This window comes from Anser brachyrhynchus (genome assembly GCF_964034855.1).
Source record: "Anser brachyrhynchus genome assembly, chromosome: 3".
Taxonomy (NCBI): domain Eukaryota; kingdom Metazoa; phylum Chordata; class Aves; order Anseriformes; family Anatidae; genus Anser; species Anser brachyrhynchus.
The window spans coordinates 120,662,124-120,689,781 of record NC_137696.1 but is presented as its reverse complement, the minus strand read 5'-3'; the positions used below and the strand labels follow the sequence as shown (position 1 = coordinate 120,689,781).

General features: G+C 45.0%; 1 protein-coding gene and 1 long non-coding RNA gene across 2 annotated transcripts in view; one reads left to right on the top strand and one right to left on the bottom strand.

Annotated features, from left to right (window-relative positions):
* Positions 1-25,534, top strand: part of RUNX2 (RUNX family transcription factor 2) — a 155,065-nt gene extending 129,531 nt beyond the window's left edge. The window contains exon 8 of the mRNA XM_080587422.1: positions 20,609-25,534. Within this exon, the coding sequence (XP_080443548.1) occupies positions 20,609-21,087 (479 nt within the window). The 3' untranslated portion in view covers positions 21,088-25,534. The remainder of the gene's footprint in view (positions 1-20,608) is intronic.
* The window catches only part of LOC308193144, a 27,467-nt gene continuing 24,920 nt past the window's right edge, over positions 25,112-27,658 (bottom strand). Inside the window, exon 2 of the long non-coding RNA XR_013949415.1 lies at positions 25,112-26,259. This is a non-coding gene — a long non-coding RNA (uncharacterized lncRNA). The remainder of the gene's footprint in view (positions 26,260-27,658) is intronic.

Below are 27,658 nucleotides of genomic sequence, written 5' to 3'. Positions count from 1 at the left end.
TCATGCTTCCACCTAAATGCAAAATCTTGCTTTTTTCTCCACGTTTGAGAGACACGTAGAGGGTCAAGGTCTTCAGCTGCTGGAGGACTTGCTCAGTAACATCAATATGCCCAGTGCTGGCTGTGAAGGAGCCTATTCTAAGCAACAGCATTTGAAAAATGCCTATATAACAAAAGAAAGAAAAAGTGATGCTAGATAGCATTACAAATCACCAGACCTTCCTTTTTCGACCCCAGGGTGACCGTCTTCACAGACAGCTGCATTTGTGTAGGTGGGACACGTTGCTGTGAATGGCACAAGCTGGGGATGTTGGCTTTGTGCCCCTGTGCCCTTCCCACGCACTGGAGTCCCCTCAGTGTGTTGGTGAACTTTTCTGTCTTTACGTTTACTGTGTCATTGAACTGGGACATGCCAAGACAGGTGAGGGACACACTGGGCTCAGCCTGTGAGCAGAAGTCTGCAGACCCAGACCCCTGAAATGAAATGGCCATAAAGGAATCTCTATACTGATAAATTCAATGGTAGCAGGGCCTGGGCTGCTTCATTGTCAGCAGGGTTGGTTTGGAGCTGGGCTGGCCAGCATGCTCCCAGGCAGGTCCCACCTTGGAAATGAGCACAGTCCTGAACCTATTCCTGATGGGCAGCTCGTAGGCAGCTACCCTGTTGTGGAAGCTAAAAGGATTTAGTATTACAGCTGTGGCCAGACCATACAGGCTGGATCTAGAGCCAGAGAAAGGCTCCAGCCTTGGGCTGTTTGCTAGCTTCAGTGTAGCCAAACTTTCCCATCAATTCGTTTCACTCTGTGGATATCACAGCATCATTTTGGACCGTCCTGGACCTTAATCCGATATTGAATTTAAGAAATGTTCCAGTTCTCCCGGCTCATTGAGGGCTGGCAAGTATAAATCCAACCCTGCAAATTCTGGCCATGCGCTAATCAGTGACAGTACCACTCTTTTACACAATTTAATGTTCATTCTCGCAAGGCGACAAATCATAAAACAGAGGAGAACACGTCTCAGGGAGGCAGCTGCAGCTGAACCTCTGGGTTGGGCGTTCGTTCCTTAATGAGGAAGTGGCTCACGGGGTTGTGCTGGCTTTTCTTGAGGTCCTCCACTGGTTGTCGTCTTGGGTTTCTAAAGCCTGAATTTGGTTTGCCTTGGATTTTACTTAATGTCATGTGCACGCATGATCTTTGTAATAAGGATTTTCCTTTTTTTTTATTTTTTTGGATTTGGTCTTTGAAAAATATTAACTTGAAGAAAGGGAAGTCGTCTGTCTTCCTCTAGGGAGCTCAGAAAACTTTACAACCACTAACTGAATAAAAACTGTGGTCCTATGAAGTAGCTACTCCTGAATCCCTTAATTCCTACTAACTTCATTAGATGTACTCAGCACATTTCGGGACTGGAGCCTTCATAAGAAAAGACATTAGAGCTGTCTTCACAATACAATTCTTTTTTTCTCCCTAAGTGCACTGGGGAGCAGAGAAATAGTTAATCCCGTAGCCATTGCCAGCAAGGCGTTTGTGTTAGCAGCTCCTGAAATGAATGGGCAGTTCACGCTTCAGCAATATTGTCTCAGGCTCTTGGCAAACCCAAGAAGCCAGCTCCATTTCTGGTGCGCTCACACTCCACTGTGATGTTTTTCTTGGTGACTATAACAATTTTCACTCTGTCTTTTTTTTTTTTTTTTTTTTAATGGAAGGAGAGAGACTCAAGGTTGTCTCTGTCTCCATTTCTCCCAGCTCCTTTTCCATGCTTCCATTGCGAGGTAACACTGATTTAGGGCAAAGCGAGAACTCGGGAGAGCTGGGGAGGTTCTGTTCTTTTCAGAAACAACCCGCTCATTTTGCTACCCTACCTCAACTTGTAGCTTCTCTTCTTCTTCTTCTTTTTTTTTTTTTTTTAATTTCTTTAATTTTTTCAGCGGTACTGTTTATTTTGTTTACCGCAGGTTTTCCATTTTTAGTCTCCTGCCCACTCGGTGCCACCTGGGAATCTCAGCACCTTGGCACTCGTGTGTGGGGTTTCAGTAGCGGCGTCTCTCCCGGGTGGGAATCGCTCATTGGAGCGGTTGTCCAGAAGATACGTTGCATGCTCCCTACCTCAAGGATGAGGGCCAAATTCTTCTCGTGTGGGTGGCCTCAAATTAGGCACCTATACCCACATTTAGGTGGTAAAACAAGCGGGCTGATTTTCAGACGGTTGAGTACTATAATGCGTGTCTTTAAGCCCTTTTCATTTACTTAAAACTGCTGTCAGGAGAGGAAATAAACAGGAAAAATGAAGGCAGAGGGAGAGAGTTTTATTCCTGAAATAAGGGATTTTTAAAATACCAAAAAGAAACAAGTGGAATGTTTTTAAATGGAATAAATTTGTTGCTGATACAGGCAGGAAATAGCACACTCAAATATATGTGGATGTATAGATATATTTTTATCTGAGCTTTTTTTTTTGCAATGTGTTTTATATTTAGGACACATATCAAGATTTGCATCTGTTTCCAGAACTTGCTGCTAACAGTTAGTAATGATGCCAAAACATACTTTAGTTCCAGCTTGAGACCAAATGATACTCAGGGCTTTTTTTATTACTAATTTAGGGTCTGATATTAATTAAGGAAATTTTCCATAAGTGCCAGGCCTTTTCTGAAGAACTCATTAAAATTATATTAACTTAAACCGGAATCACAGTCTGAGCATGTTGTGTAATGATTATTCTTACTGACTCTGCTGGGTTTTGTAAACAGAATGCTAATTGTTAATGGAGCAATCGGGCGCTTGATTCCAGACTTTCAAAGGGCCAGATCCTGACTCATTACCTATAGGTGTACTCCCAATAAGGTCAATAAACTCCTAGCAGAAGGCTGTGAGATCGAGCTCTTTGCTTCGTCTTTGTGCAAAGGCATGTGATGACTTCTCCATTCTCTTGGTGGAATTTCTGCTGGTTTTTGACCTGTGGGGACGGCTGATTCTTTGGCTATGTGTGCACCCACGTAGTATCTCTCCCACCTTTGTCACCAGCACCATATTTAAAGAATTACTGAGGCCATGCGAGGCATCTCGTGTCCTACACACCTCCCAGAACCATCTCTATCAATCACAATTAGAAGCAAATAGACTATTAATATTTTGTAGAGCTTTTTTCTTCCTCAAAGTCACGTACAGCCTCCAGGTCCGATCCGGTAAAGCACTGAGTAACTTCCAGTGAAGTCAGTGAAGCAAGAAGGACACTGTGCTTGGCTCACACAGCCAGTAGGATGGAGCCAGTGGTGTTGACTGATGCCCTACCATGTGTGTATGCAGAGAGGGAATTCAACCCTATACGTGAAACTCTGTTACACGTGCAAAATCAGATAAGGATGGTCAGGATCACTTACTTTGCCCTTAATTCTCTGTGGCCTTGAGTCTTTGTTGCATTGAATTTTGTTCAATTAATTGAACAATTTGCGTTTTTTGACATGGTTCCATAAAATATAGGCAGGGAAGAATTTGGTCCTTCAGTCTGTGACTGGGGTTGGTACAGGAGAGGCAGAAAAGTACATCGTACCATCCAGAAGTTGTGCAGCTTAAAAGACCCATTTTTGCAAACCTTACTCCTAAAAGTACAATGTAAGAGGCAAAGACTACTGCTGGGAGCTGGGAGAAATAGCTGAAGCTGCCTTGTCTTTGGTTGAAATTTCCTGGCATTTGTGGCCATGAAGAATTTGGCCAGCTCTGGGTCAGGGAGGGAACGCTGGAGCCCAGCAGAGCCTCACGACACCTTTCTGAAGTGGTTTAGTAGTAGTTGGTGGCCCCACATTGCAGCTGTCCAAGCCTCCTCCTCCACTCTTGGTGGGTGTTTCAGCAGAAAAGGAAAACTGGTGTCATCCAGTTTGGTTGTGAGATTAAAAAGTGTTGATACCGGTGATGTTGGGCTACACTGGTGACAGAAGGAAAAGCTAAGAGATGTTTGAGTGGTTCAGGCTTTCTCTGGCTGATCAAAAAAAAACTGTAGGCAGCGAAGAAGAGGAAGATGAATGAGATAAAATGAAGGTGCGTGCCTTCACGTGGCTCCTAAAGGATGTTATTAAGGGAGAAGGAACTGTTTCATATGCATAAAGGGAGGGTATTTGGGGACACTAATCTAGAAATCTCTTCATAGCTGCTTTCAGACTGACTCAAAAAGAGCGAGGGAAAGGATCAAAGCAGGCAATGCCTGGGACAGGTTCTCCATGTCCACAGAAGTGGTGCGTGGGTGGTGGAGGGTCCCAGCAAGCACCACTGGCTGGAAGCAGGCACCCACACGCGCCCTGCTGCAAGCTGCTGCCCCAAACTGATGTGGCGGACAGTGCACGCGGTGCTTCAGCATCCCAGGAAGGCTGAGGCAGGGCTGTGCCCTCCACCTTGCAAGCTTTTGGGGAGAGAAAGGACTTTTAGCAATGGTGGAGCCTTGTATATAAAGCTCAGGGGAGAATATTTGCTGTAAGGGACTTTGCACAGATATATAGGTTCAGAAGTTATTAATACGGTGAAGCCCATGTGATCATCTGCTTTGAACCCAGCTGCCAGATTTCCTCAAATTAGCTCTCATTTGAACTCAGGAGTAACCTCTTTGGGAAAAAAACAACAACAACAACAAAAAACACCTCAGTTGGTCTTCATTTAAAAATTTCCAGGGAAGCAAAATCCACCACAACCTTTGGTTGCAGACGTTAATTAAGCTCACTTTGGAAATGTGGGTCTCATTACTAGTCTGAATTTGTCCAACTTCAGTTTCCACTCATTTGAACTTGCTACAGCTTTGCCTGCCAGACTGCAGCGCCGTTTTTCAGTTCGGTGCCTCGAGCGGTTTCCCTTAGGTCTTGCTGTGGCAGTGACCAACCTGGAAAGGAGGTGGGTGAGCAAGGAGATTTCTGTGGTGGGTCTGAGGGTTGCTGGATGTCGAGGGATGCAGAACTGATTTGACTCGTGAGGAGGATGGAGGGGTGAAAAGTATTTTGGTGATTTTTGTTTGCTGTAGGCTCACTACACCGTATCAAATAGGGGAAGTTCCCTTCCCTAGTCAGCCAGACCTCTCCTACGGTATCTGATGAATAGGAGCTGGTTTGGGTTGAATTACTGATGTGAAGCTGCTTTTCCAACCCACCAGAAAAAAAGGCATCGAGAAGGCATTTTTCACTGAATTTGTGGGCTTTTGCAGTTCCTTCAGGAATTCTTTAACCTTTCATTAAGAGAAACACAGTTATCATCACTGGGGCTTTTCCCTACAATTTTAGTTAGGATTTGTTCTGTCAATAGCAAAGAAAAAACTTCATCTCAGAGCGCTGTGGTCCTTCATGTAACAGGTATATGGCCAAGCAGCCTCTTGGCTGTCCACTTTCATGGTTATCCCACAGGCAGTTTTACGAGAAGAGAGTTAAAACTGCGTTAAACCCTTGAGATTATTCAGCCCAGGCAAAGCACTCGTTCCTGAAGAAGCTTAGTTCTGGTAAAAGAGCTACCGTGCACATTATGCAGGGGTTTTGTGACCTTTTAGAGATGCTCGTGGAAGAGGAGAGGGGTTGGTGTGCTGCTTCGTCACCCCAGTCTGGGCCACGGCACCTCCAAGCCTCCTGGCTGTTTTTCCCAAAGGTCTCTCTAACCACCCACTTGACCTTTTATCCTGCGGTGGCCGTTAAAGCTTACCGTATTTTGTCATAGTGTATGGATACCCAGCTGTGTGGAAGGCCAGGAAAGGTCTCCTGGGGCTCTTGTGAGAAAGAGAAGCAACTGTGCTGAGAAAAGGGAGCGTCACTGGAGAGAAAGAGACAGCCAGATTTAAGACAAGGGGTGATTCTGAAAACGGAGACATTGATCTTTCTGCCTGTTAACATCACATTTCTCTGGAGCTGAGAACTGGAGGATGCTACACCTGAATTAGGAGCGGTACCACAAAGCCTCGTTAGTTTAGCTGGGATGAAAAAAGCCTATACGTGAGCTCAGAGGTGCTGGCAATGCTACATGCATGGTTTGCACTTATTATTTCTGATGGTTAGCTGCGCTGTCGCTGTCTGAACTGTATGTATCAGTGCCGTTTGTGCCCTTTTCCTTTAAGCAAGCATTTTATTTAATACACTAACATTTGGTCTAGAATATTACGAATATTAGCAGGATACTATGAATCCAGCAGCTAACAGTTTGTCCACCTTGTTTTAGTTTGTGTTATTAGGTTGAGCTTGCTTGGAAAGCAGCACTGCAGCATAGGTACAGGGCCAAGTGTAAAAACTGCTTCATTTTTAGGTGATAAATGCCTATATTTAAATCCATACTGAAATTATGCCATGTATCGTTGTGTTGAAAGCTAAGCGTGGGGTTGGAAGGAGGTTTCCAAGAACTGGAACTCAGTCTCCTTGACAAGGACTTGCACGAGGATGTGCCCTCACATACCAGAGTTTGGCTACTACAGGTGGTGCAGCTCAGTGATCAAAGTAATGGTTATATTTGTGAGCAGCTAATGGGCCTGTGCTGGAATCACTTCTGACCATGCGATACGCAGCGGCTGTTAGTATTTGTTTGTGTTTCGGTAGTGTTGGAAAGTCTGAGCTGCAAACCATGAGCCCGTTGTGCTAAGCACTATACAGTTATAGAAAGGCAGGGAAAAAATGAGAGATTGGCCCTGTCCTCTCTGAGTTCACACTCTTAAGTACAATGAAACTGGTTACAAGATGCGTTGTACAAAAGAATACAAGAGGGAATTAAGGAAACGTGAATTGAGCCAGTGATGGTTGTTCAGCATGACAGCAGTGGCTGCAGCCTCAGTAGAGCTGAGTTTCCGTAAGCATCAGTCAGAAGGGAATGCAAGGGTGTGGTTTGAAGGATGATAATGAGATAGCTCTGTGGCTATTCACCTCCTCCCTGGCTTCAGGGACAGCATGAAAATAAGCGCAAAGCTGCTCGTTGCAGCTTGTGATGAGAGGCGAGCAGTGTTGGTCAGCATCCTCGTTCATCATCAGCCCCACCAACTTAGACCCAGGACCCGTCTGCCTTCTCAGAGTGGCCAAAAGCATTGCTCAGTTCCCAAAGAGTGCAAATCCGGAATGTATATGTCCCCGAGCTGTAGGGGCTTCCAAAGCTGGAGGTTTATATCTGGATTGTTGTATTTAATAGCTATTGAGAGATCTCTCTGAATCTACTTACCCTTAGGTAGGTGGGAGCCCCCAGAGGGGCTCCTAGATCAATTCTTCTATCTCCTGTAGGTCTATAGGCTTGTAGTCTCTGTGGACTGACGTCGACTGTGCGACATGATACGTGTCCCTCCGTGCAGAAATAGGATCGAACATCTGTAGGTCATTCCTGTTAAGTGTAGCCAGCTAGTTATGTGTATCGCTGCCATTCAAAACAAAAATAAAACCAAGTCCCACAGAAAGAAAAATCCCAGCCAAAAAAATTCATTGAAGCTGAAATAAATAATTTTGATACAGCTAAAAGATAAACTTAAAAACAGAGAAGGTCAGAACTAACATTGTAAAAAATATTAGAATAAAATGCTTCAGAAGTGATGGGGATTGATGAATACATTCAAAATACCCCTGAGCTCGTTAACTAGATTGCTGGCCATAAAGTGGGAGTCATCACTGCAGGATGGTTTCTGACTGACAAGGACAGGTAGAGCTGCAAAAAGCCTGTCAGGGGAACATATAGAGCAGAGACCTCTGCGACAAGGAGCATAAATATTTAGGTAGCCTTTAGGGCGCAGATAGCAAAAGCTGGGATCTGGACTCGGGACTGAGGGCTGAAAATGAGACCTGCAGAAGGTGACTGGTTTACCAAATAGGAAAGGAAGCAAGTGCCTCCAAAACACCAGGAGGGCTGCTGACCCAGAATCTGTGCAACATAAGCCCGAGATGAAATGGCTCATTGGAAGCAGCGTCTCGCACAAGCTCCGCAGAGGAAGTCCCCGGGAACTGTGATGTGGATACTGGCAGGTCTGGAGGAGCCACAGAGGAATCCTGGCAATGGGAAAAAGGCACCTCTCTTCCCCCTTTCTTCCCTCTTCCTCTCTCAAATATCTCTCTTGAAAGGGATATTTTGTTTGTTTTTGTTTTCATTTTGATTCCTGCTAAAAGCCAACCCGTGATTATTTTTATGGGTGAAAAGGAGCGCAGGGGAGGATCTAAGTAGCACCGGAGCCTAATTAGGAGCCCCATCATATTAGATTCCAAAATTAGATAGGAAGCTGGGCTTAAGAGTAGTCCAAACCCAACCGATTCCTACTTTGGCCTGGCCGACGTAGGTGGGCCAGGCTGGCTTGGAGCTGTTTTGAAGAAAAGCTCCTTGCCCACGGAGGAACCGTTCCAGCTGCCGTGGAGCTGGAGCCCAGCGCCTGGTTCTCAGCCGGGCCAGCCTCTGCCTCTCTGCGGCTGGCCGTGCGGGTGAGCCTGAGGGGCATTCAGGCTCCAGCAGCTAAAGATGGTAATGCAGGCTGGCCTCGTATGCCTCCTTGTTATTTCAGTTATCTGGACTGCCTGTAAAAGTTTATTTCGAGCTAATTCTCCTCACTCCGACTTCTACATCTTATGCGTCTTCACCTGCTGAAGAGCTTGTCAGAAATATGTCTAATGAGGTTTACCTTTAATCTTTGTACCTTTGCAGAGTCTTCCAACAAATGATTTCATAGTGTTTTCCAAACCATGTTACTCACCTTTGCCGCTTGGCTAATAAGAAGTATTAAATATTCACCTTAGCCAGGAAAATCAGATGTTGTGCCCATGAGCACAAAACAAATCAGTATCAAGAGCCAGAAAACAAGACATCACTTTTAACAGTATTAATGGATAAGTGGGCTTTCTCAACTTCTAAATAACTTTTTTTTCTTTTTTTTTTGTTTTTTTGCCAATATGCAGTTTTCTTGTACGATATCTCCATGATGCATTTCTTTTTTTTTCCTTGTTCTTTTTTCACCAGCCTAGTTAGAAGACATCCAACTTTCTTATAGAAATAAAGCAAATTCAGAGACTAGTCAAGTTATCCTGACTGAACTACAGGCTGGACAGGAGCTGGGCTTTGGTAAAATGAGTCTTTACAGCCCATGGCAAACTCAAGGCAGCGAGTCTTACATTAATGCTCTTTTACAGAATTGCAGTATCTCACATTTACCATGAGCTCAGCCCCCGCATGTGACTGTTACTGTGGTTTATCTGAGACGTGGTTAGCTTGACTTTAAGTTTAGACCATCAATAGTGATTTGAGCTGCTCGTGGTACAGCAGAAGTTGCCATACAGCAAACAGCCTAAAGCATGTTTGCGATGTGAGCTATTACAGACCAAAGCCTGTTTCTCTTTCTCATCGCCAGTTTCCTGGGAGGATAAAAACCATATTCAGACTTTACACTATGGAGAAGAAGCATCTATTGAGAAGCATTCAACGTTGGGCTGGTTGAAGCTTCAGCTCAACTTATGAATGGAAACGCTGTGTGGACAAGCTTAGGATGGGTTGTAACTTAATTTGCAGTAGCTTTCCGTAACTTGGTAAAAAAACTCAGGTCGGCTTTGAAATAAATGAAAAAAAAATACACAGAGGGTTTTACACTGATTTTACAACATGAGTTTGAAAATCACAAATTGTTAAAGTGATGCAATGCTGAATAGAAAACGGGAGTCAGTCCCTGATACACAAAGGTGTCCAGCAGTGGGCACAGCGCGTTGGGTCAGTGCCGCATCGCCCCGTGGGGCTCCTTTGCAACGTGCAAGCACCCCCTTAGCCCCCCTGAATTCCTTCGACCACTGGCTCTGAGCCACGCTGATGGACCTGAAAATCTTATCAAGGCTTGACCTTACAGCTGTTGGTGGTACTTAGGGGAAATGTGGTGTTCCCACCAGTCCCAGCACTGGAAGGAAAAAACCTCACCGTCTCTGGGCGAGTTATTTTCCACTGCTTTCACTCCAACAGCCTATTTTGCCCGGCATTAAAAATCCTAACCTGAGATGGCAATGCCTGCCCAGTGTCTTCCCTATAATTTCTCCGGTATCCAGAAGCTCTCCATGTGTTAAGCGCTCTAATCAGCCTCAGAGCTGCTGCTCTTGTGGTCTTCCGCATAGCTGCCGCTCGGAAAACAAGCGGTGGCTTTCAGCTGCCTTCCTACAGGGCGAGGTGTGTCTGCTCGCCCTCCGGAGACAGGGGTTGTGTCCTGGGGAGGAGGAAAGCCAACGTCGTGGCCCTAGAAGTGGGCAAGGACTGAGGCTGGCGACATCTCCCGAAAAAGAAAAAAAAATATATGTAGTTATTTTGGAGAAGAGCATGTTTTGTGTTGTTTAGATGAGGGGATTTTGTCTTCTGTAAATGTCTGGGGGCTGGGGATATGCCTTTTCTTCCTCTGTGTGCAATATTGTTTAGTTCATGTCAGAAGGGAAAAAACTGGTCTATCTACGTCCGTGAAGTTAAGGGAATTTTTTGCCAGCAGCGTAACAATTTGTAGGGTTTGATTTTTCTCTGGAAAAAAAAAAAAAAAAAAAAAAAGCATTTTGAGAACAAGGCCTGGGTAACCAAAATATGTTTGTTTTTGTTTAAGGCACTCAGTAGAGAAATCTTCTCTTGTCTATTGTTAAGAGCGAGGTCTAAATCAAAGGAAAATTCTACATATTCTAAAATATACAGACACCGCTTTGAAAGCAAAGCCAAGCAAAACTTTAAAAGAGACCTTCTCCTTGATGCAGAAGTTTCGAGTTAGTTTACTGCGCCGGGCTCCAGTGGAAAGAACAGCCTGAGAAACAAATCGCAAATCCACTTCTGGAGGCGGAAGTGGTGGAGAGCATTGTATTAATAGCACACAAGACCTTGCCACGGCGTTTCGAGTCCAGGGCTGAGCAGCAGCAGCGAGGAAAGGCTTCGCCGCTCGTGGGGATTTTGTTTTCTAATTTCGCTCGGGAAGGTTTCAGCCAGCTCCAGACGGAGGGAGCGGAGGGCCTGATTCCCTCTTGTTGGGTGGTCCCTCCTCCCACAAATAACCCTATTGAAAACAGAGGGACTATTTGTGGAGTAATTTGTTTGTCAGGAAAAGTAGGGGTTGTAGGATACGGCCCCAATTAGCAGCCAAATTCCTGGTTATTTTCTCGTGATAAAAACGCAGCGAGCTGTCGTAGAGATGCACGTCGCGTCTCTCCGCTTGCCGTTTGAACTCCTGCCACTTGCTCCGTGCTCCTTCCCCCGTGCTTCCCACTTCCTCACCATCCCAAACCGGTCCCAGCATCACGCTAGCTCGGTCGAGAGGTCTGCTTTCCTCCCTCCGGGGGCCGTGCCGTTTGGGATGAGCAGGGTGCTGCAGGGACAGCATCCATCAGCAAGGGCACCTGGGGGCCGGCCCTGAACTCCGCAGCCCACCGCAGGAGCACGCGAGGCCGGCGATGTACATCATCCCAACACCACCTCCGAACACCCCCCGCATCATCCCAGCCATAAATCCCCATTTTTAATACAACCCACGTACGACCAACCCCGCTCCAGGGGATGTCCCTCCTGAACGCAGCCGTTCTCGGGAGATTTCCTTAACGAACACTTAACCACAAGCTTCGGAAAGGCTCTTAATTGCATTTTAATGTTATCAAAGGGCAGGCTCCCTGCCTGCCCCACGCCAGCTCAGCACGCCCGGTGCCGGCAGGGATTTCGGGAGCTGCGGGGCCGCTGATAGCAGCGCTGCTGTTTGGGGGCGGGAGAAGCACTCGTGGTATTTGTATTTTTTGTGGCTCCCTGTTTTGGTAGCCATAAGTCATTAGTGGTTTTTAATTTTTTTTTTCTTCTTCCCTTGCAACTGAAATAAGGGCTGAAAGGGTAGATTTGTCCTTCTTTTTCTCTCTTTTTTTTTTTTCCCTTTTTTTTTTTTTTCTGGCTAATCTGAGGCACGCTGCCACATCTGAAGCCACTTGGCTCATTATGGATTTCATGGAAACTGATTCCCTGAAAGTGTTTCCATATGTGTGTTCCCAATATATCCCATCCTCTTCTAAATGGGAGTACAAACTCGCACACGAGCTGGAAATGGCTTCAGGATGTGACAGAGAAGTCATATGACTGGAGTGGCACTGTGTGTGGCCCTTTCTGAAAGACACGGTGTCCTGTGTGCTGGCTCCCATCCTACAGTAGATCCAGTTTCAAAGAATATCTTCCTTCCCGGATTCTTAAAAGCTCTTAATCAAGAAGCAGCAAGAGATCCTCTGTCCGTCGTCCTCAGGAGGGACGTGTATTATTTGAACGGGGCTTGAAAAGAGAGTTGGGATGGGGAGGAAAAAAAGGGACTTAAAGGGTGAAACTACAGAGAAGTGCCAAGGGCTTCCCCCCCCGCCACCCACCCCTGCAAAACACAGTTTCTTTGCGTCTGCTCGAGGATCAGATGGTATTTCTGAGTTGCTAGCTTGCAGTGGAAAAGTACAATTCATGACAACATTGGAAACAAATATTTATACTGGATAGTTAAGGCACATTTTTCTGAAAAAAAAAAAAAAGGAAAGTAACGAAGTCGACTGCGAGCCCCAATGTATATTATCTTCCCATTCACTGGATTTGTGGAGGATTCTTGTGCTGACGGTCTCCATTACTGTACATGCATCGCAGATCTCTCAGCCCTGTGGTTTCACCCCCTTGATGTATACAACTCTGCTTAGGTTGCTATCCAAGAAAAGCCTCAAATGTTCCCTCTGATGCCTTTCGTCTGGGGCTTGCGAAAACCGGCAGCGGCTGATATTCAGGCAGGAGAAGTTGGGGAGAAGTGAACGGCGAGCGGTGCGCGCCTGCGTGCCAGTGTGTGTGTGTGTGCCGTGCAGCGCTGCAGAGCTGCTAAAGACTTATTTCCAGGAAATGTGATTTGCTTCTTGCTTCCAAAGTAATGCGTAGATGGCGTGAGACTTTGAACAAGCTTTAAACAATATTACCAATTCCTTTCCGCATGAATCACCCCAGACTGAAGTCACCGAGGTGAGGTAGCCATGACGGAGAGGTTCAGAAGCTTCCCACCATCCACGACTTGCAGGCCACAACCACAAGCTAAGGACATTTTTCTTTAACATGACATTTTGTCCCCCTCGTGTGGTTCTCCTGAGAGAGGTGTGTGATCCCTGGCTAAGTGAAGCCTCACGAGTGGCAGCATCTTTAAACGAGACACGGGTGACTCGGGCTTTTGCCTTGCTGCTCCCAACAGCCCGTCTAAGGGTGCTTTTTTCTGGTCAAGGGAGCAGAAATTTCTACCCATTCATACAGCTAAATTTAAGACAAGCTACTTCTTGAGGTACAGACAGCAGCGACCTGTGTTTGAGCAAGCAGTGTGACCCAGCAAGGCTTAGGTGCTTACAGAACATCACCTCCTTTCTGCGCCGTTCGTCCAGTCCGACCGAGTCCAGCTCCCATGGTGGAGCCCAGGCTGGAGAAGTGCAGAGACCCGTTTTTACATTAAGCAGTGTAACAGCTCGGCCTGGGAAACACTCTCCTCCTGCTGCACGAGTGGTTCTTTAATGGTCGACGCTAATTACGTTATTTATGGGGTGTTTCTCCCAGCAAAGGGCTTAGGTGCCGCACCGTAAATTCCATGAAAATATCTATCTGGGAATTAATCCGTGGCATTTGAGGTGCCAAAGTCCTGCTACCTAAATACCAGGAGGCACGGGTTTAGGTGTGAGCTAAGGTGCAGAGGGACGGCCGGAGGAGATGTGCTAGGTTTAGGTTCTCATGTGTTGTGTGCGAGGCTCTGAAGGGGTTAAAATGTTCCCTCCTTGCCTGACTTTTGTGAGACTGCTGTGCTTAATAATGCTGCAGTTTAAATGGTCCCAACTAGGCCTTGAAGTTAACACCTTGTTGAGGTGAAGGAAAGAGGAGGGGGGCCAGTTCACACCTTTCCTGCTGCTATTGTTTGCAGGGAGACCTGCGAGGTGGGAAAAAAAATGCGAAAAACGAAGGACCTCCCCTTCCCCCCCCTATTTTTTTTCTGAGTGTTGAAATTTTTGTTGAATTAAAGGGCGGGAAAGGACATTTGAAAACACCCCATTTCCGACCTTAAAAGCTTGCAAGCATTCAAACAAAGCACAGTCGACCCAAAAGTTGACCAAAAGTGGGTGGGCAGGGCTCTGAGTGCTATTTCGGTGGCGCTGCGTGACCCTTGCAGCACGTAGCCACATGCGTGGGAGGAGTGTCCCTGAGCTCGGGCATGGGGCTTGCATTTGTAGGATTCAGGGACTAACAGCAGTGGCAAGGAATGGATGCACGAGGAAGTGTCTTGGGCTCCCTGGGAATCGCAGTCCCAGGCTCCATCCCACAGCTGCATCCAGAGGCTGGTCCGGAGCCTTTGGAGAACCAAAGACTGACCTGGAAGGAGCCGGGAGCAGGATCGTGCTGTGTGTGATTCACTAAATGCACATTCACGGAGGCAGGTGACAAGAATTTAACAAAACGAAGAGCGAAGTAAAACTCTTCCCCCGATGGAGGAGGATACTTGGAGTAACAGCTACCGAAAAATCACTACCCCGTGCAAACACATCAGAAAGAATTCTGGAGATTGCAAAACTGAGTGCTCAGAAATTGGGAAATGTCAGTGCTTACGCTGCCCGTGCAACCTTAAATCAGCCTCATTCTGCTTATGCATTATATTACAGATTTTAATTACAGGATCACATGATACTTTTCCCACGGGATTCCTGCCTCATTCAGCGCGCAGGATGGACAGTGCTAACTTAATGAGCAGCTCTTCAATATTTTGTTTTCTTCTTGTTCTTTGCATTTCCCCAGGCTTTGCTTATTGCAGAGCATTAAATTTTTCTCTGAAGAAGGAATTCTTAATTTCTTGATGGGCTTTGCTCTAATATTTCTGCCATGGCATTTGTATGCAGTTCGTTGCAGTGTAATATTCCCAAGAATTAAAGAACTTGCTTAAAAAAGAGTACCAAGACTGACTCTTAAGGTGTAATGTAATTCACTCCCCCTTTTTTGTCACCTACAGCATGACATTTTTTCTGCATTTAACCTGATGTTCAAACCTGAGCTCCTGTTGGCTTCGGCTGCAGCTGTGAACGTTTAGCACACGTGCAAATCAGGAGCCAGCATCTTTGCTGGGCACGGAAACCAAGGAAAGGAGCGGCAGTCACCACCTGTAAAAATGTGATTTAAAGAGATTTCGGCTGAGGCACGCAGGAACAGTGAGGCAGAAACACGCAAAAAGTCCAGTTTGCTCAGAAAAATAGTCAGGTCTCCCTGGTCTTGTTCCCTCTTCTAATTTCTTTCAACAGTGGGTCTGCGAGATAGATAGACGGCTTCTTTATTACACAGCTCTGATACTTGTCCACGGAGGTCTGCTTGTGTGCTGCCTGCAGGAGGGATTGTGTAAAAGCAATAGCACGCTCCCCTGTGATTCAGTGCTGTCTCAAAATGCGTACGGAGAAGTAACTTTAATGCTGATATTTCCAACCTTTCTCACTCTTCGCACGCTGACCTTAATGATAATCTTTTGTTGGTCCCTGGCTCTGTGTATAGTTTTCTAAATTTCAAAAAAAAAGCAAACCCCAAATATCCCCACCTTCCCAAATTTTCCATGCAGTATCACACAAACATCCACGCGGACCATCATTTAGCTCCTTTCATGCTGGTTTCTGCCATTCCAGCTCATGGAGCAGCCGGTGGCAGTCAGGGACAGATTCTTGGTCAGGGCTGTTGTGAGGAGGGGTAGGGATGTCCCCGTGTGTCACCAATACTTGCCAGCGTTTCAGAAAATGAGACTCAGGACTCCTCAATTTCATTCCAGTCTCTGGACAAGTGTCTTTGTAGGGAGACAGTGTCTCCTGCCCATTTTAGGCAGAATGCTTATAATTTGTTCATATTTAGCTGGATTTTCGTCGCAACATCTCTCACACAAAAGCCACTCCTATTCCAAAGTTCAAGTCCTTACTTCAAAGCATGGAACTGGTACAGCTTTTCAAAGGGAGACTTCTCAGAGTTTAAGATTAGTAAAACAATATATTTTTCCCAGCAGAAGAGTTTCAGCTGAAATTTTAAAAACAAATAAATGCATAAATCACAATTTAGCCCGAGACAGACGCCCAGCATGGACAATTTCAGCCAGAACATTTAAAGTTTGGCAAAGCTGTATGAGACTGAAAATCGTCTCATAATGTGAAGTGTGTGGCATGCTTCATACCAGGCGATTTTATCAGCTGTAAGTAGTCCAAGCTGCACATACAATTCATAGACGTAGATGTTAGGGGAAAAAAAAAAAAAAAAAGCTGTGGTAGAATAATTAGAGCTACATCCCAGCCTGAATCAAACGAATGAACAAAAAAAATATAAGATTTAATATCTACTGCATAAGATTTAGCACTGAAGTTCCCCAAAAAACAAGCGGATCATTTAGCTGCTGGTAAATATTTATGCAACTGAATTTCCTTGAGCCGGTCTGCTCAGTGACTTCAAAATACCACAACGCTCTGTCTTCTTGCGTCTTGTGACTACGCATTGACCTGACGTGCTAGACATTTCCCTGTCAGACATATAAACCAAGGGACCCTTTGTCTTTTTGCTAATGACTTTATAGCATAAAACGACAAAGCAAATTGCAGAAATGACAAAGAAATTGCAATATCTGTTAGCTACAGAGTTATCCTACAGCCCTTTAAAGCTGACGTCAGCTTGCTATGCCCACAAGGAGTTAACCTGTCCACGGGACATTATGATCTTTAATAATTGGAAGTGATTGGCCAAAGTGCTGTAAACCTGGCAGAAATTTGTTGCCTTGTTTTCTGCAAACCACAAGCACAGCGTATTAATTGAGAAATGAACGTTAACTGGCATTAGCTGGCATCTGTAAACTGAAAGAGAGGAATGGCCACGGCACTCGCTCGGCTCTGAGCAGCAGAGCTGCAAAGCTGCCACAGGTAAAATTGTCTTTTAAAGGCGAATGCAAAACTATTTTAGTCGGCTGTTGGCAAATCCCCAAGTCTAGGGTTTTTAATGAGGCTTCTGCATCAAAATAAGTGAAACCACATGGAATTTTAATTGTTCTTATTCTAAATATGAAACACACTGGTGAAGTATTCTTGAATCTAGTATCGGAGCATATATATTGGCACATTAACGTTACCACGTTTCTGCTCTAAGCATGTATCTCTCAAAAAACCTGAGCACCGGGTTACCTTAGAGAGGAATTTAGATTTTAAAAAGGTTTACCCTGTGCTCCTTCAGAGGTAAAGGTTTTGTATGTGAAAGACATTTTGGTTTTGTGTTGTCGAGTGCTGCAAATTGATCAGCTTCTGAGGGGAAAAGGAGATCTCTCGCTGTGCTTGTTGTCGTGTTGTCGTGTTTCTCTTTCGGGCGGCATGGAAGAAAGGCGATTCTTTTTACACCAGTGTGGTTTCGCAATTTTGCAGCCACGGCGTAGGGCGGAGGATCTGCGCTTCACCCATTTAATATACGCTATCACGAGAGTGGGAATGCACAGATGCAAATTATTTTCTTGCTCTGGCGGTGGAAAAATTAGCATAAATCTTTAATCCTGCTGGGGAGAGGAATAAATAAATTATTTACTTGCGCTGTCATGTTACTATATCGCTGATCAACACTGCTGCTTGTGTACGAGCAGATATACAAAGATGGGTGCCGTACCCAGAAAAGCTGCTTGTGTTCCCAGTCCAGCAAAGAGCTAACCATGCATACATGAATAGGCATCTGGTGTTTGCAAGTTAGTACCAAAGTCAACCCTCACACAAGAGAAGAAGGGAGCCCAGAGAAGAGGGGGAAGAGAGAGGGTGATACAGCATCAGTGAGATTGCCGAGCAATGAGGATGGCAAGAAGCTGACTTTTAGAGATCACTTTTTCAATAGTTTCCAGCCTCAGTTAGAAAAGAGGTTTTAGAATATGAATCATAGAAAACTTCTGATCTCCAAAAAAAAAATCTTTACGCAATGGAGATTCAGAAGGCTGAGGGATGAACAAAACCTGTTGCGGGGTGTTATGAAAATAGGAGACATTTGGGCGAAAGAGGGGTTGGAGACCTGAGCGTGCGGGAGTGGTGCAGACACAGCCATGAGGGAGATAAGAAAGGGCTATGGTTATTTTGCCTTTGGGTAAAAAAATAGGATTGCGCGTTGCACAAGCAGCAAACAGTAAAAACAAACAAGCGTGAATTTACTGAGTATGTAAGGAGGTCTGTAGCCCCACATTAGAGATGCTTCAATGTGGTGTGCACGGTCCTGGTCACACAGGACATGCATGATCTGTGGGCAGCATCCAGCTGAATAATGTTTGGATCTAGCCCTGAAAAAGGGATTGGCTTTTAATGTGTAAAATTGTGTGGATAGTATTGTTATTAAAAAAAAAAAAAAGTATCAGCTGCAAAGAAACCAAAAATGCCAATGCTCTTCTACACCCTTGCACTCATAACAGGTCTACCTTTGATTGTAAAAGTCTTGTTTAGCTTCTATCGGGGTAAACTAAAAGCAACTCTGTTCATGTTGGGAGAGTTGCAATAACAATTAAAAAGAAAAAAAGGGGGGGGGAGAGTAAGCAGTAGCAGATTGAAACTCGGTATTTTGAGCAGCTGGGGAAATTATGTTCTAACCTTATATTTCCAGATACATATCAGACCTGTTCACAATATACAGGATAGTGTTCCAAAATTACAGCTTTGAATCTGGGTGGTATCGCCTCTGGCTATTGTTTGCAGTTGGGAACGAAAGAAGTTGCATCAAGCAGCGGAGTGTTTGCTGTAAAGGTACAAGTTATATTACATTCCACGCTGCTGTGGTTTCAGGGCTTGATGATGGAGACAGACCCATTCACCCCTAGGTCACTGATTCGGTTCCAGATAAAGCTAATAGTAATCACATTGTCATCAAGAGTTAAAAACGGGCTTTTACTGCCCGTGTAAAGCTCCGTGCTCGCGGTATCTCGTGAGACGGCGCGTTATAATCCCCAGGTTTCAAGCTGTGGGAGTCGGGCTCCTGGCTGGCAGCGGCCCAGCTCCTCCGTCTGAATCCCGGCTGTGCCTGAGCTTCGCCCCGCTGCCGCTTAGATATTGTCTGATACGGCCTTGAATTGATGGCGTAGGCTAAGTGGGCTGGCAGAACCAGGGAGAATTGTGGTTTAAGTCACAAAAAGCCAGCACGCAAGGTGGCAGGGGCTGAGTCTCTTGCACACGCTGATGTCTGCAGCTCAGATCCCAAACCCGTCTGCAAGGAGGAGCAGTGCCGCATCCTGCACTGGGCTGTGGGGGGTGTTCCAGTGCTTAGCACATCAGTTTGGCACCTACAAGACCCTGCGTTTTCCTTTAAAGCGAATCAGATTCGGCAGCTTGGCGAGAGGTGGATCTGAAGGCTCGTAAAGCTGTAGACGTGTCAGCTGGGAAGCGCAGGGGGAGCTGATTTGGCGTCGTGGGTTTTTCCTTTCATTATACCCCGCTCTTTCCATCCTTCTGTAGATACGCGTATATGTACCTACTGCATACTGGCTGAAGCAGTTGCCTCTGTTCTGCACTGTACTTTTCCACTGGGCTTTTTCTATTTCTCTTTGTCCCTTTTCCCACACCCTTTATGTTTCCCCGCTTCTCTGGCTCGCGGCGCAAGCTTCCACCAACCTTTTTTTCTGCTCTTGTCCACCCCGCAGTCTCCTAAGCAGATCACCAAGCTGCTAACGTTTGCTTTCCAGTTCTGCTCCTAAACTTTGGCCGTTTGATGTGGGATTACGAATTAGGCAAAATGAGTTTACCCATCCCTGTTTTGTGTTAGAATCAAATTCACAGTGTTACCATCCAGACGTTTACAGTAGCCATAAACTGTGTGGTCTTTTTTTTTTCAACCAGACTGCGCAGGCTATATAGGAAAACAGCTTCTTTCAATAGCAAAGTGAGTGCTGGGCTTGTAATTTTCCACAGACTGCCCTGCAAAGTAAAATTTGCATCTTTGCTATCAGCTCAGTGGCCTGGCCCAGTTTGAAACCCTTCAGACGCAGCAAATGCCATTTGTCAGCCCTCACCTAAATAAGTCGCTTCAAGGCAAGAAGCGGGGCTCGGTCACCCCCGGTGTAACTCCACTGGTGTCAGTGGTGCAGCTCACTCGGTGTTGCCAACTGCCGTACGTTTATTACAAGTTGCACGATAATTGCCCTTTTTACCCCAAACCCCAGCTCCCGGAGGCGCGTGCTGAGGTGGGAACCCCAGCTTTTCGCATAAAACCAGACCTCGGTTTCCAGAGAGGCCACAGCAAACAGCGGGATCCACGCGACCCGAGCGCACCCTCAAAGCTCAGAAAGCAGAAGGCAAATCAAATACAAGTCCATGTTTCTATTTTTGGCCCTTTTTCAATCTCTCGATTTTTGGGATATTTTTTTTTTTCCGGGCCTGACTTGTGACCTTGGAACGCTTTGGGTTGGCAATGCCGCTCCCTCCATTGGCATCAGGGGAATCAGACCAGGGATGAATTTGGCCCAGCACTTGTAGAAGAGAGGTGTATGACTCTGTTCCTTGCAATGTGTTATTTGATGTGATCTGCTGTTCTTTTGGGGGCCAAAAGAAGTGGGTTTTCTTTAAAAAAAAAATAAAAAATAAGAAAAAAAAATCTATCATCACTTGATACAAAAAATGGTATTTACAGAATTGTTTTCCCCCGTCTTCTGTTATAATTTTTTAGGTGCTTCAGAGCTGGGCCCATTTTCAGATCCCAGGCAGTTCACAAGCATTTCATCCCTCACTGAGAGCCGCTTCTCCAACCCACGAATGCACTATCCAGCCACCTTTACCTATACACCGCCAGTCACCTCAGGCATGTCACTGGGTATGTCCGCAACCACTCACTACCACACCTACCTACCACCACCCTACCCCGGCTCTTCCCAAAACCAAAGTGGACCTTTCCAGACCAGCAGCACTCCATATCTCTACTATGGCACTTCGTCAGGATCATACCAGTTCCCCATGGTGCCGGGAGGGGACCGCTCCCCCTCCAGGATGCTTCCTCCGTGCACCACCACGGCCAACGGCAGCACGCTGCTAAACCCTAACTTGCCCAACCAGAGTGACGGTGTGGAGGCGGATGGCAGCCACAGCAGCTCCCCAACCGTTTTGAATTCTAGTGGCAGAATGGATGAGTCCGTTTGGAGGCCGTACTGAGATTTCTTCTGCCCGGCCCGACCTCCGCGAGCCAAAAAACAAACGGTCGACTAACTACGAAGTGCCTGGTTTTTGTTTTTGTTTTTTGTTTTTCCTAAAAAAAAAATAGATTTTACCGATATGTGCAACTGTGTAGATGGGATGATAATGGCCATAAATAACATGAGAGTTACCGACACACCACCACCCATGTTTCAGATTATGTGGATCAAAGCACATATTATCTTTTTCTTGGAACCATTTTACCTAGTTTCATATTTAAAATGTACTTTTTACACACAAAAAAATCCCCCCCACCTTTTTTTTTTTTTTTTTTTTTTTTTTGTCTCAAGTGTTTTAATAGCGAGTTCTTTTGCCAATGAGGAGAGAACGGACTCCCCAGCTATCAGGAGAAACATGGTGATGCAAGGCAAAGGCTGCATTCCCTTTTATTTTTTAACAACTAACCATGAACTCCAGATACAGTTGCAATCATACAACGTACGGGACCCTGCTCACACACGTAGTGCAATTCAACCGGCTTGTATTGGTGCACATAAAAAGGAAAGCAAAGATCAAGTTGCTTCCATTTTGCCATGATACATTCAGATGAAAGTAGCTGTCCCAAAACTCTGTCCAAGCCTTGCTGCAGATAACAGTTGGAACTTCTCTGTGTTCATTGCTTTTTTGGTCTGTTTTGTTTTTTTGGGGGGTACTTAACGAGAACAAGTTTTCAAGTTAGGCTAGACAACCCTGGGGTTTCCTTTTTGCTTTTGTGTCCATTCGTTTTGCCTTTGATTAGCCAAAAACCAAAAATAAAATCCAAAACCTTTAAAAACAAAAAGAAAATGTTATTACTTATGCAAAATATGAAAAAATGGCAATATATATTACTAGAGCCAAAATGGTATACATAGTATTTGTGTTTGGCTATGTTCTTTTTTATATTTTTTTTAAATTATAAGTGTGTAAAATTTGAGGTTGTTTGCTAACATGAATCATCATATAACTTTAAAAGAATATTTATAATTATTTAATGACATTTGGACCCTTTAAACGTTTCTTAATGTAATGATGTATCGACTTCGGTCTCTAAAAGTGTTTGTTTTTTTTTTTCTTCATCACATTTCTGCAATGGTGTAAACCTCAAAACTTGACCCAACTCTGAAAAGCAGTTCCAGTGTGAACCAGTTTACAATGTGACTTAAAAATGAAAAACCCAACCCAAACGCATCCACATCAAATGACTTTGGATGTAGGATCTTTTTATATAACTTATGAAGGAAATATTGTGTTTAAAATATTTTATTAGCTGTCTGGTTGCCTTCAACACAGTCTTGCCTTTTAATCAGTACTTGTGGAGACACTGGAAAAATGGTAGGAAGGATGAAATGTTTTCTATCCTTCCCCTGATTTCTTTCTCTCCCAGAATTTTTCTCAGAACTTCAAAATTTAAAAGTATTCATATTTAAAATGTTCTGACAACACGATTTGAACTGTCAGATTTTTTTCCCCAAAGAAAAATCAAAATCATTTCAAAAGCTGTACTTTAAAGCTAATCACTTGTTAAGTTTCTCAGAAATGGGAGTAAGGGAGAACTAGTATAACTTTTTTTCTCCCCCTGAAATTTCAACCCATTCTATGGAATAAAAAGGTTCAAAGTTGAAACAGAAACTTCCCAGCCTGTTAGGGAATCACCCATCATTAGCATTAAATGCTAGACTCCTAAAGCTGTTGTGTTTACTTTGCCATATTAGAGAAAGAAGCACAAGCTCAGCAATACTCGCCTCCTCAAACCCAACGCTGAAGATAAAAGTCACCTTAAAGCCACCCCGGGGCTCCCAGGCATGGTGCACCCACACAGGGAGAGCAAATTGCACCCGAACCCCTTAGGCAACCTGTCTGCTGCCCAAGTGCCCATTGGAGGGGCCCGCATTTTGCCCACCCTTGGTGGAACATTAAGCAAGTGCGGATGGGGTTGCCCGAGCGTGGTCTTAACCCTTCAAAAGGGCTGCGACCGGCTGGCCCCCGGCACCCCCTCCTTCCCCTGCCTTCACACAGCCATAACCAACGGTCAGGTTGATGGTTGGGCTTGATGATCTTGAAGGTCTTCTCCAACCGAAATGATTCTGATTCTAAGCATCCTCCTCAGGGGCTGCCAGTCACGACGATGCTCCTCGGCTGTACTTGGGTTACCTCCAAAGTATCGCAATAAATCCACGGTGGGCATGGCCGTACAGAGCCACGAGCTCGTTGGACACCACAGCCACCATCACCGTTAGTTGATAGCAAAGCTGTTAAACTAAAACGAGTCATCCTTAGCATGGTACATTCCTCCAATTTGTGTGACTACGTGCTCTTAAAAAAAGTCTTTGCCTTCTAAAGGTTGTATACCAAGTATGCTTAAAGTATAAGTAAGACACTTTTTTTTTTTTTTTCTAATAGTTTTCCTTCAAAGATGGAAGCTGTAATTGATTCTATTTATTGTTGGTTTGTGGTAGCTTGAAGCATACCACTGTCCATTTATTTGTAACTGTAAAATACGTTTGTTAGTCTCAGCAGCACTTAAAAAGCCAGTGTCTGGTTACACATTTCAGTTTTGTTTTTTGTTTAGTAAGCAAGAGAAAAAGATGTACTGCCAGTGCAAGCTGTTTCCTATTTAATAAAAGGTACTATATTTGTACATTATTTGTTATTGCTGAGAAGGGCTTTTTAAGGTTTACTGTATGCATATTAAGTAATTTTTAGGGTGCTTTTGTGTTGAAATGTTGTTAGAGTGGCTGCAGGCAGCAACCCAGATTTTTTTTTTTTTTAAGACTTTGTTGTAAAATTCAAGCACTTGGTTTTTGTTTCTGGATAAATCCAGCACAGACCAGATTTTTGTTTTGCTCAGCACCGACAGAACTCTGCTTGTGTCCCCACGGTTTTTGACCTGGGCTGTTGGGGACAAAACGTTCAAAACGTCTTCTCCACCTGGTTGAGGAGCACATGCCTGATCCCTGCTCTGGGCTTCCATCACACCGTGCAGGCAGACATCTGACTCTGCCTGCTTGAGCAGACAGATAGAAAGGAAAGGATTTTCTAAGCACTTATGGATGGAGGAGCACCAGCCTGTTGACTTTCAGGAGATCCTCTGCTCCTGAAACCTCGCGGTGCCTTTGGAAAACCTCTCCCCGTCCATCAGACTGGCGACTGAGGGAGTTGTGCAGGCTGACACAGAAATGCACATCAAAGCTTTTTGAAAACGCTTCCAAGTCCACTTGGAAATGCTTTTGATTCAGGATTTCAAACCAAATAATAATAATAATAATTAAAAAAAAAAACAACAACCAAAAACACGCATTGTGTAGTTAACCTTGTGAGATTATTTGACATTTTGCGAGGTGCTTAGCATTGACAGAAAGGAGCTTTCTCTGAAAGGTACGACAGCCCTTCCCTTCTGAGTGGCAATCTTTGGCACTGGTCGTAGATGTAAAGATGAAAAATTGCCTTTGTTACTCTCCAGCTCTCTTATCCTACCAAAGACTTAACTTCCAGCAGAACAGGCACGATGTCCCTTTTTGCTGAACGGGGGATTAAATCCTCCTCCCCATCCTCCCGAGGCTAACCTCATTGGTGTCAGTGGGTCAGGACCAAGGATAAAACAATTTATTCTACCGACAGCGTCCTTAGCGTGGCATTTGTCGTTTCTCCTCAAAGACCAGCTGCTGTGTCTTTCGTAGCGTTGACCTTCTTGCCAGCAGCCCCCTGAGCAAGGGTTTACCAGTTTCGACAGGTGCCATCTCGAGCGGGGGAACTTTTGCACTTTCACACTTAGCAAAGCAAAGCTCCGCCATGGCCGGGGGAGCCTGCCATTGAACGCAGACAACAAGCCATGAACAAAAGCAATAATTAAAACCTGGACCAGCCATGAGTACAAGATCAAAGAAGCCCAATTCTCTGAACCCCTGAATTTCTTCTTGTTTTTAAATATAATGCATTTCATTTTAACATTTTCTGAGAACTTTTTAGATGTTTGTTTACTTCCATGTTTACAGATAACTCTTTGCCTTTTTTTTTTTTTTTTTAATGCAGTACTTTTAAGTATATCAGCCAAAACCATACTTTTACAGTAACTTTTGTTTTAGGTAATGAGTGACATTCCATTTTTTTTGTTGTTAAATATGCTTTACCAGTCTTGAATTTCTGCTGGAACAAAATATTTGTAGCATTTTGTGTAAATACAAGCTTTAATTTTTTTATTTTTTCAAATGCTGTCACCGGAGATTTGCTTTTCATGCACATATTGTACAAACACATTCTGCTTTATGCCACAGACGATGATTGTGGATCAGTTTACTTCAACTTCAAAGGGACTATTTGTATTGTATGTTGCAACTGTAAATTGAATTGTTTGGCATTTTCTCATGATTGTAATATTAATTTGAAGTTTGAATTTCATTTTCAATAAAATGGCTTTTTTTGTTAATGTTCTTCTCTGCTTCTTTTTCTTCCACTATCTCCTCTTAGCCATGCAGCTCATTTTCGTGACCAGGCAGGGTTGGGTAAAGTCAGGATGCGGTAGGACGCAGTAGTGGCCCTTCAGTAGTGGTCCCATCAATTTCTGCAGTGCTTAAGTTTTCAACTGAATATAAAAAGCAAGTTTCCAGGTCTACAGGTGGTAAAGGACACCTCCTAAACCCGATCTCAACTGTTGCTTCTTTTCCTGAATCTGCAAACTGTGAAGAGCCATGTTTCTTGCCAGGCTGTTAACTCTGAAACCTAACAACTGCCATTAGCGGGGACGTTCTGGTGCAGTGGGGCTGTGAGCAGAGCTTGGACGAGGACAAGCTGGAATAGGTTTCCAAACCAGGAGGAGGGATTTGGGTTTGTGGCGCTTTTCCAGCATGGGGGCAGCACTATCCCCACCTCTTCCTGGTCAGGCCTGAGGAATGCAGTTACAGATAATCTTGTGATTTGCATGGCCTGAGGCAAGAATAGTTTCCAAGCAGCAAAAGATATATGGATAGGGAGGAGGCTGGGGAAGGAGGCTATTTCTCCTCCAGCCTAGTGTCAGGGGTAGGGGGAGATGCAGCTAATGAAGCTGATGTTAAGTTCACCCAGCTCTCTGCAGGAGGAGAGGACAGGACTTGTTTGCAAGCTTTGTGCCTGGTTTCGTAGCAAGTTCATATCCTTTCTAGCTATTTCTTGAGTCTGCAAAAAAAAGGAACAGTAGCACAGAGAGGCGTGAGGTTCTGTTCATTGCAAGAAACCTTTAACTCTGAAGTTTAATGAGGAAACTGGAGTGTCACTAATACTGATTTTGTAAGCTCTGTTTGCTTTTCCAAGGACCTACACGCTTCTTATGTGGTGGTTGAAGACTGAGATACTCTTTGGGGGGGGGTTGAGAGTACTTTTATCCCAGCCCATAACCTGGGTCTTGATTTTAGGGAAGCTTTATCCAAGAGAGAGGAACGAAGCAAGCCAGTCAACGTCGTGTGGTGTGCTGCTGTACGAGTAGTTCTGGGGAGACTTACGCTATAAATATTAGTGTTAAGCCTTTCTGCTGCCCTCCCATTCACAGGTTAACCCATCTCAGCTAGTCAGAGCACAGACGGAGGTTCATTATATTTTTCCTTTCACAGTCCAGATGCTCGTAAAAAGAAACAAATTTTCATCGTTTGGCCCGTCAGTGGGGGCCCAGGGAGGCCATGCCACCTCCATCCTTGGAGGTTTACAGGGCCCGACTGGAGAAAGCCTGGAGCAACCCAGTGTGCCCCCAGAGCTGAGGTTTATTTGAGCAGGAGGTTGGGCTGGAGACCTCCCACGGTGCCCTCCAGGCCCCGTTATCCCATGGCCCCATGAGTTACACGGAGGGCTCCCTGATGCAGGTAGCTGGCTAAGCTAAAAGCTGATCATGCGATTGTATAGATAACATGTATTCAGCTAAAAACACCCCCAAAAACGAGCTTTGAGAGGACGAAATTCTTGCATAGGCAGGCTATCGAGGAGTTACAGCAATCCCTCCATCTGTTGTTGGTTTCTGGCGCTTTTCCTCTGGGATATCTACAGTACACATGGTCAGCACAAGGGCTGGAAGAACCATACCATCACTCCGATCTAGGACAGCGATTCCCACATGCTTTCCCCTCTTAGATTGTGTCGGGGGTGTTGTTTTTGACTCATTTACCCTCTCCTTGAGGTCACTCTCATTGACATGCCCTAGCCAGAACCGCCTTGACCAGAACCACCTTCAAGGCAAAGCGACCTGTGCTGGTCAGCTTGGAGGACTGCCCAATGCGGAGACATGTGAAGTGGGGGAAAAGCTCAAATTTAAAGTATTGTTAGGAAATACGATTTTAAAGATGCTTCTTGCAAGGGATAATGACCATTGCCTTTCCTACCTTTTGGTATCAGTAAGCAAACTCTTGCTTTGGGGTTCTGAGGGTTGAACGAGGGCTCCAGAGCTCTGGAGCCAGGCTTTTGCTGCATATGGAGGGCAACATCCCGCTCTGCCTCTCCCTCTTGGCCTCAGTTTTAACTTTTTAATTTCCTGTGGCTGTAAGCAGCACCGGTGGGGCTCAAAGCACGCCACATGTTGGCCGCCACAGGC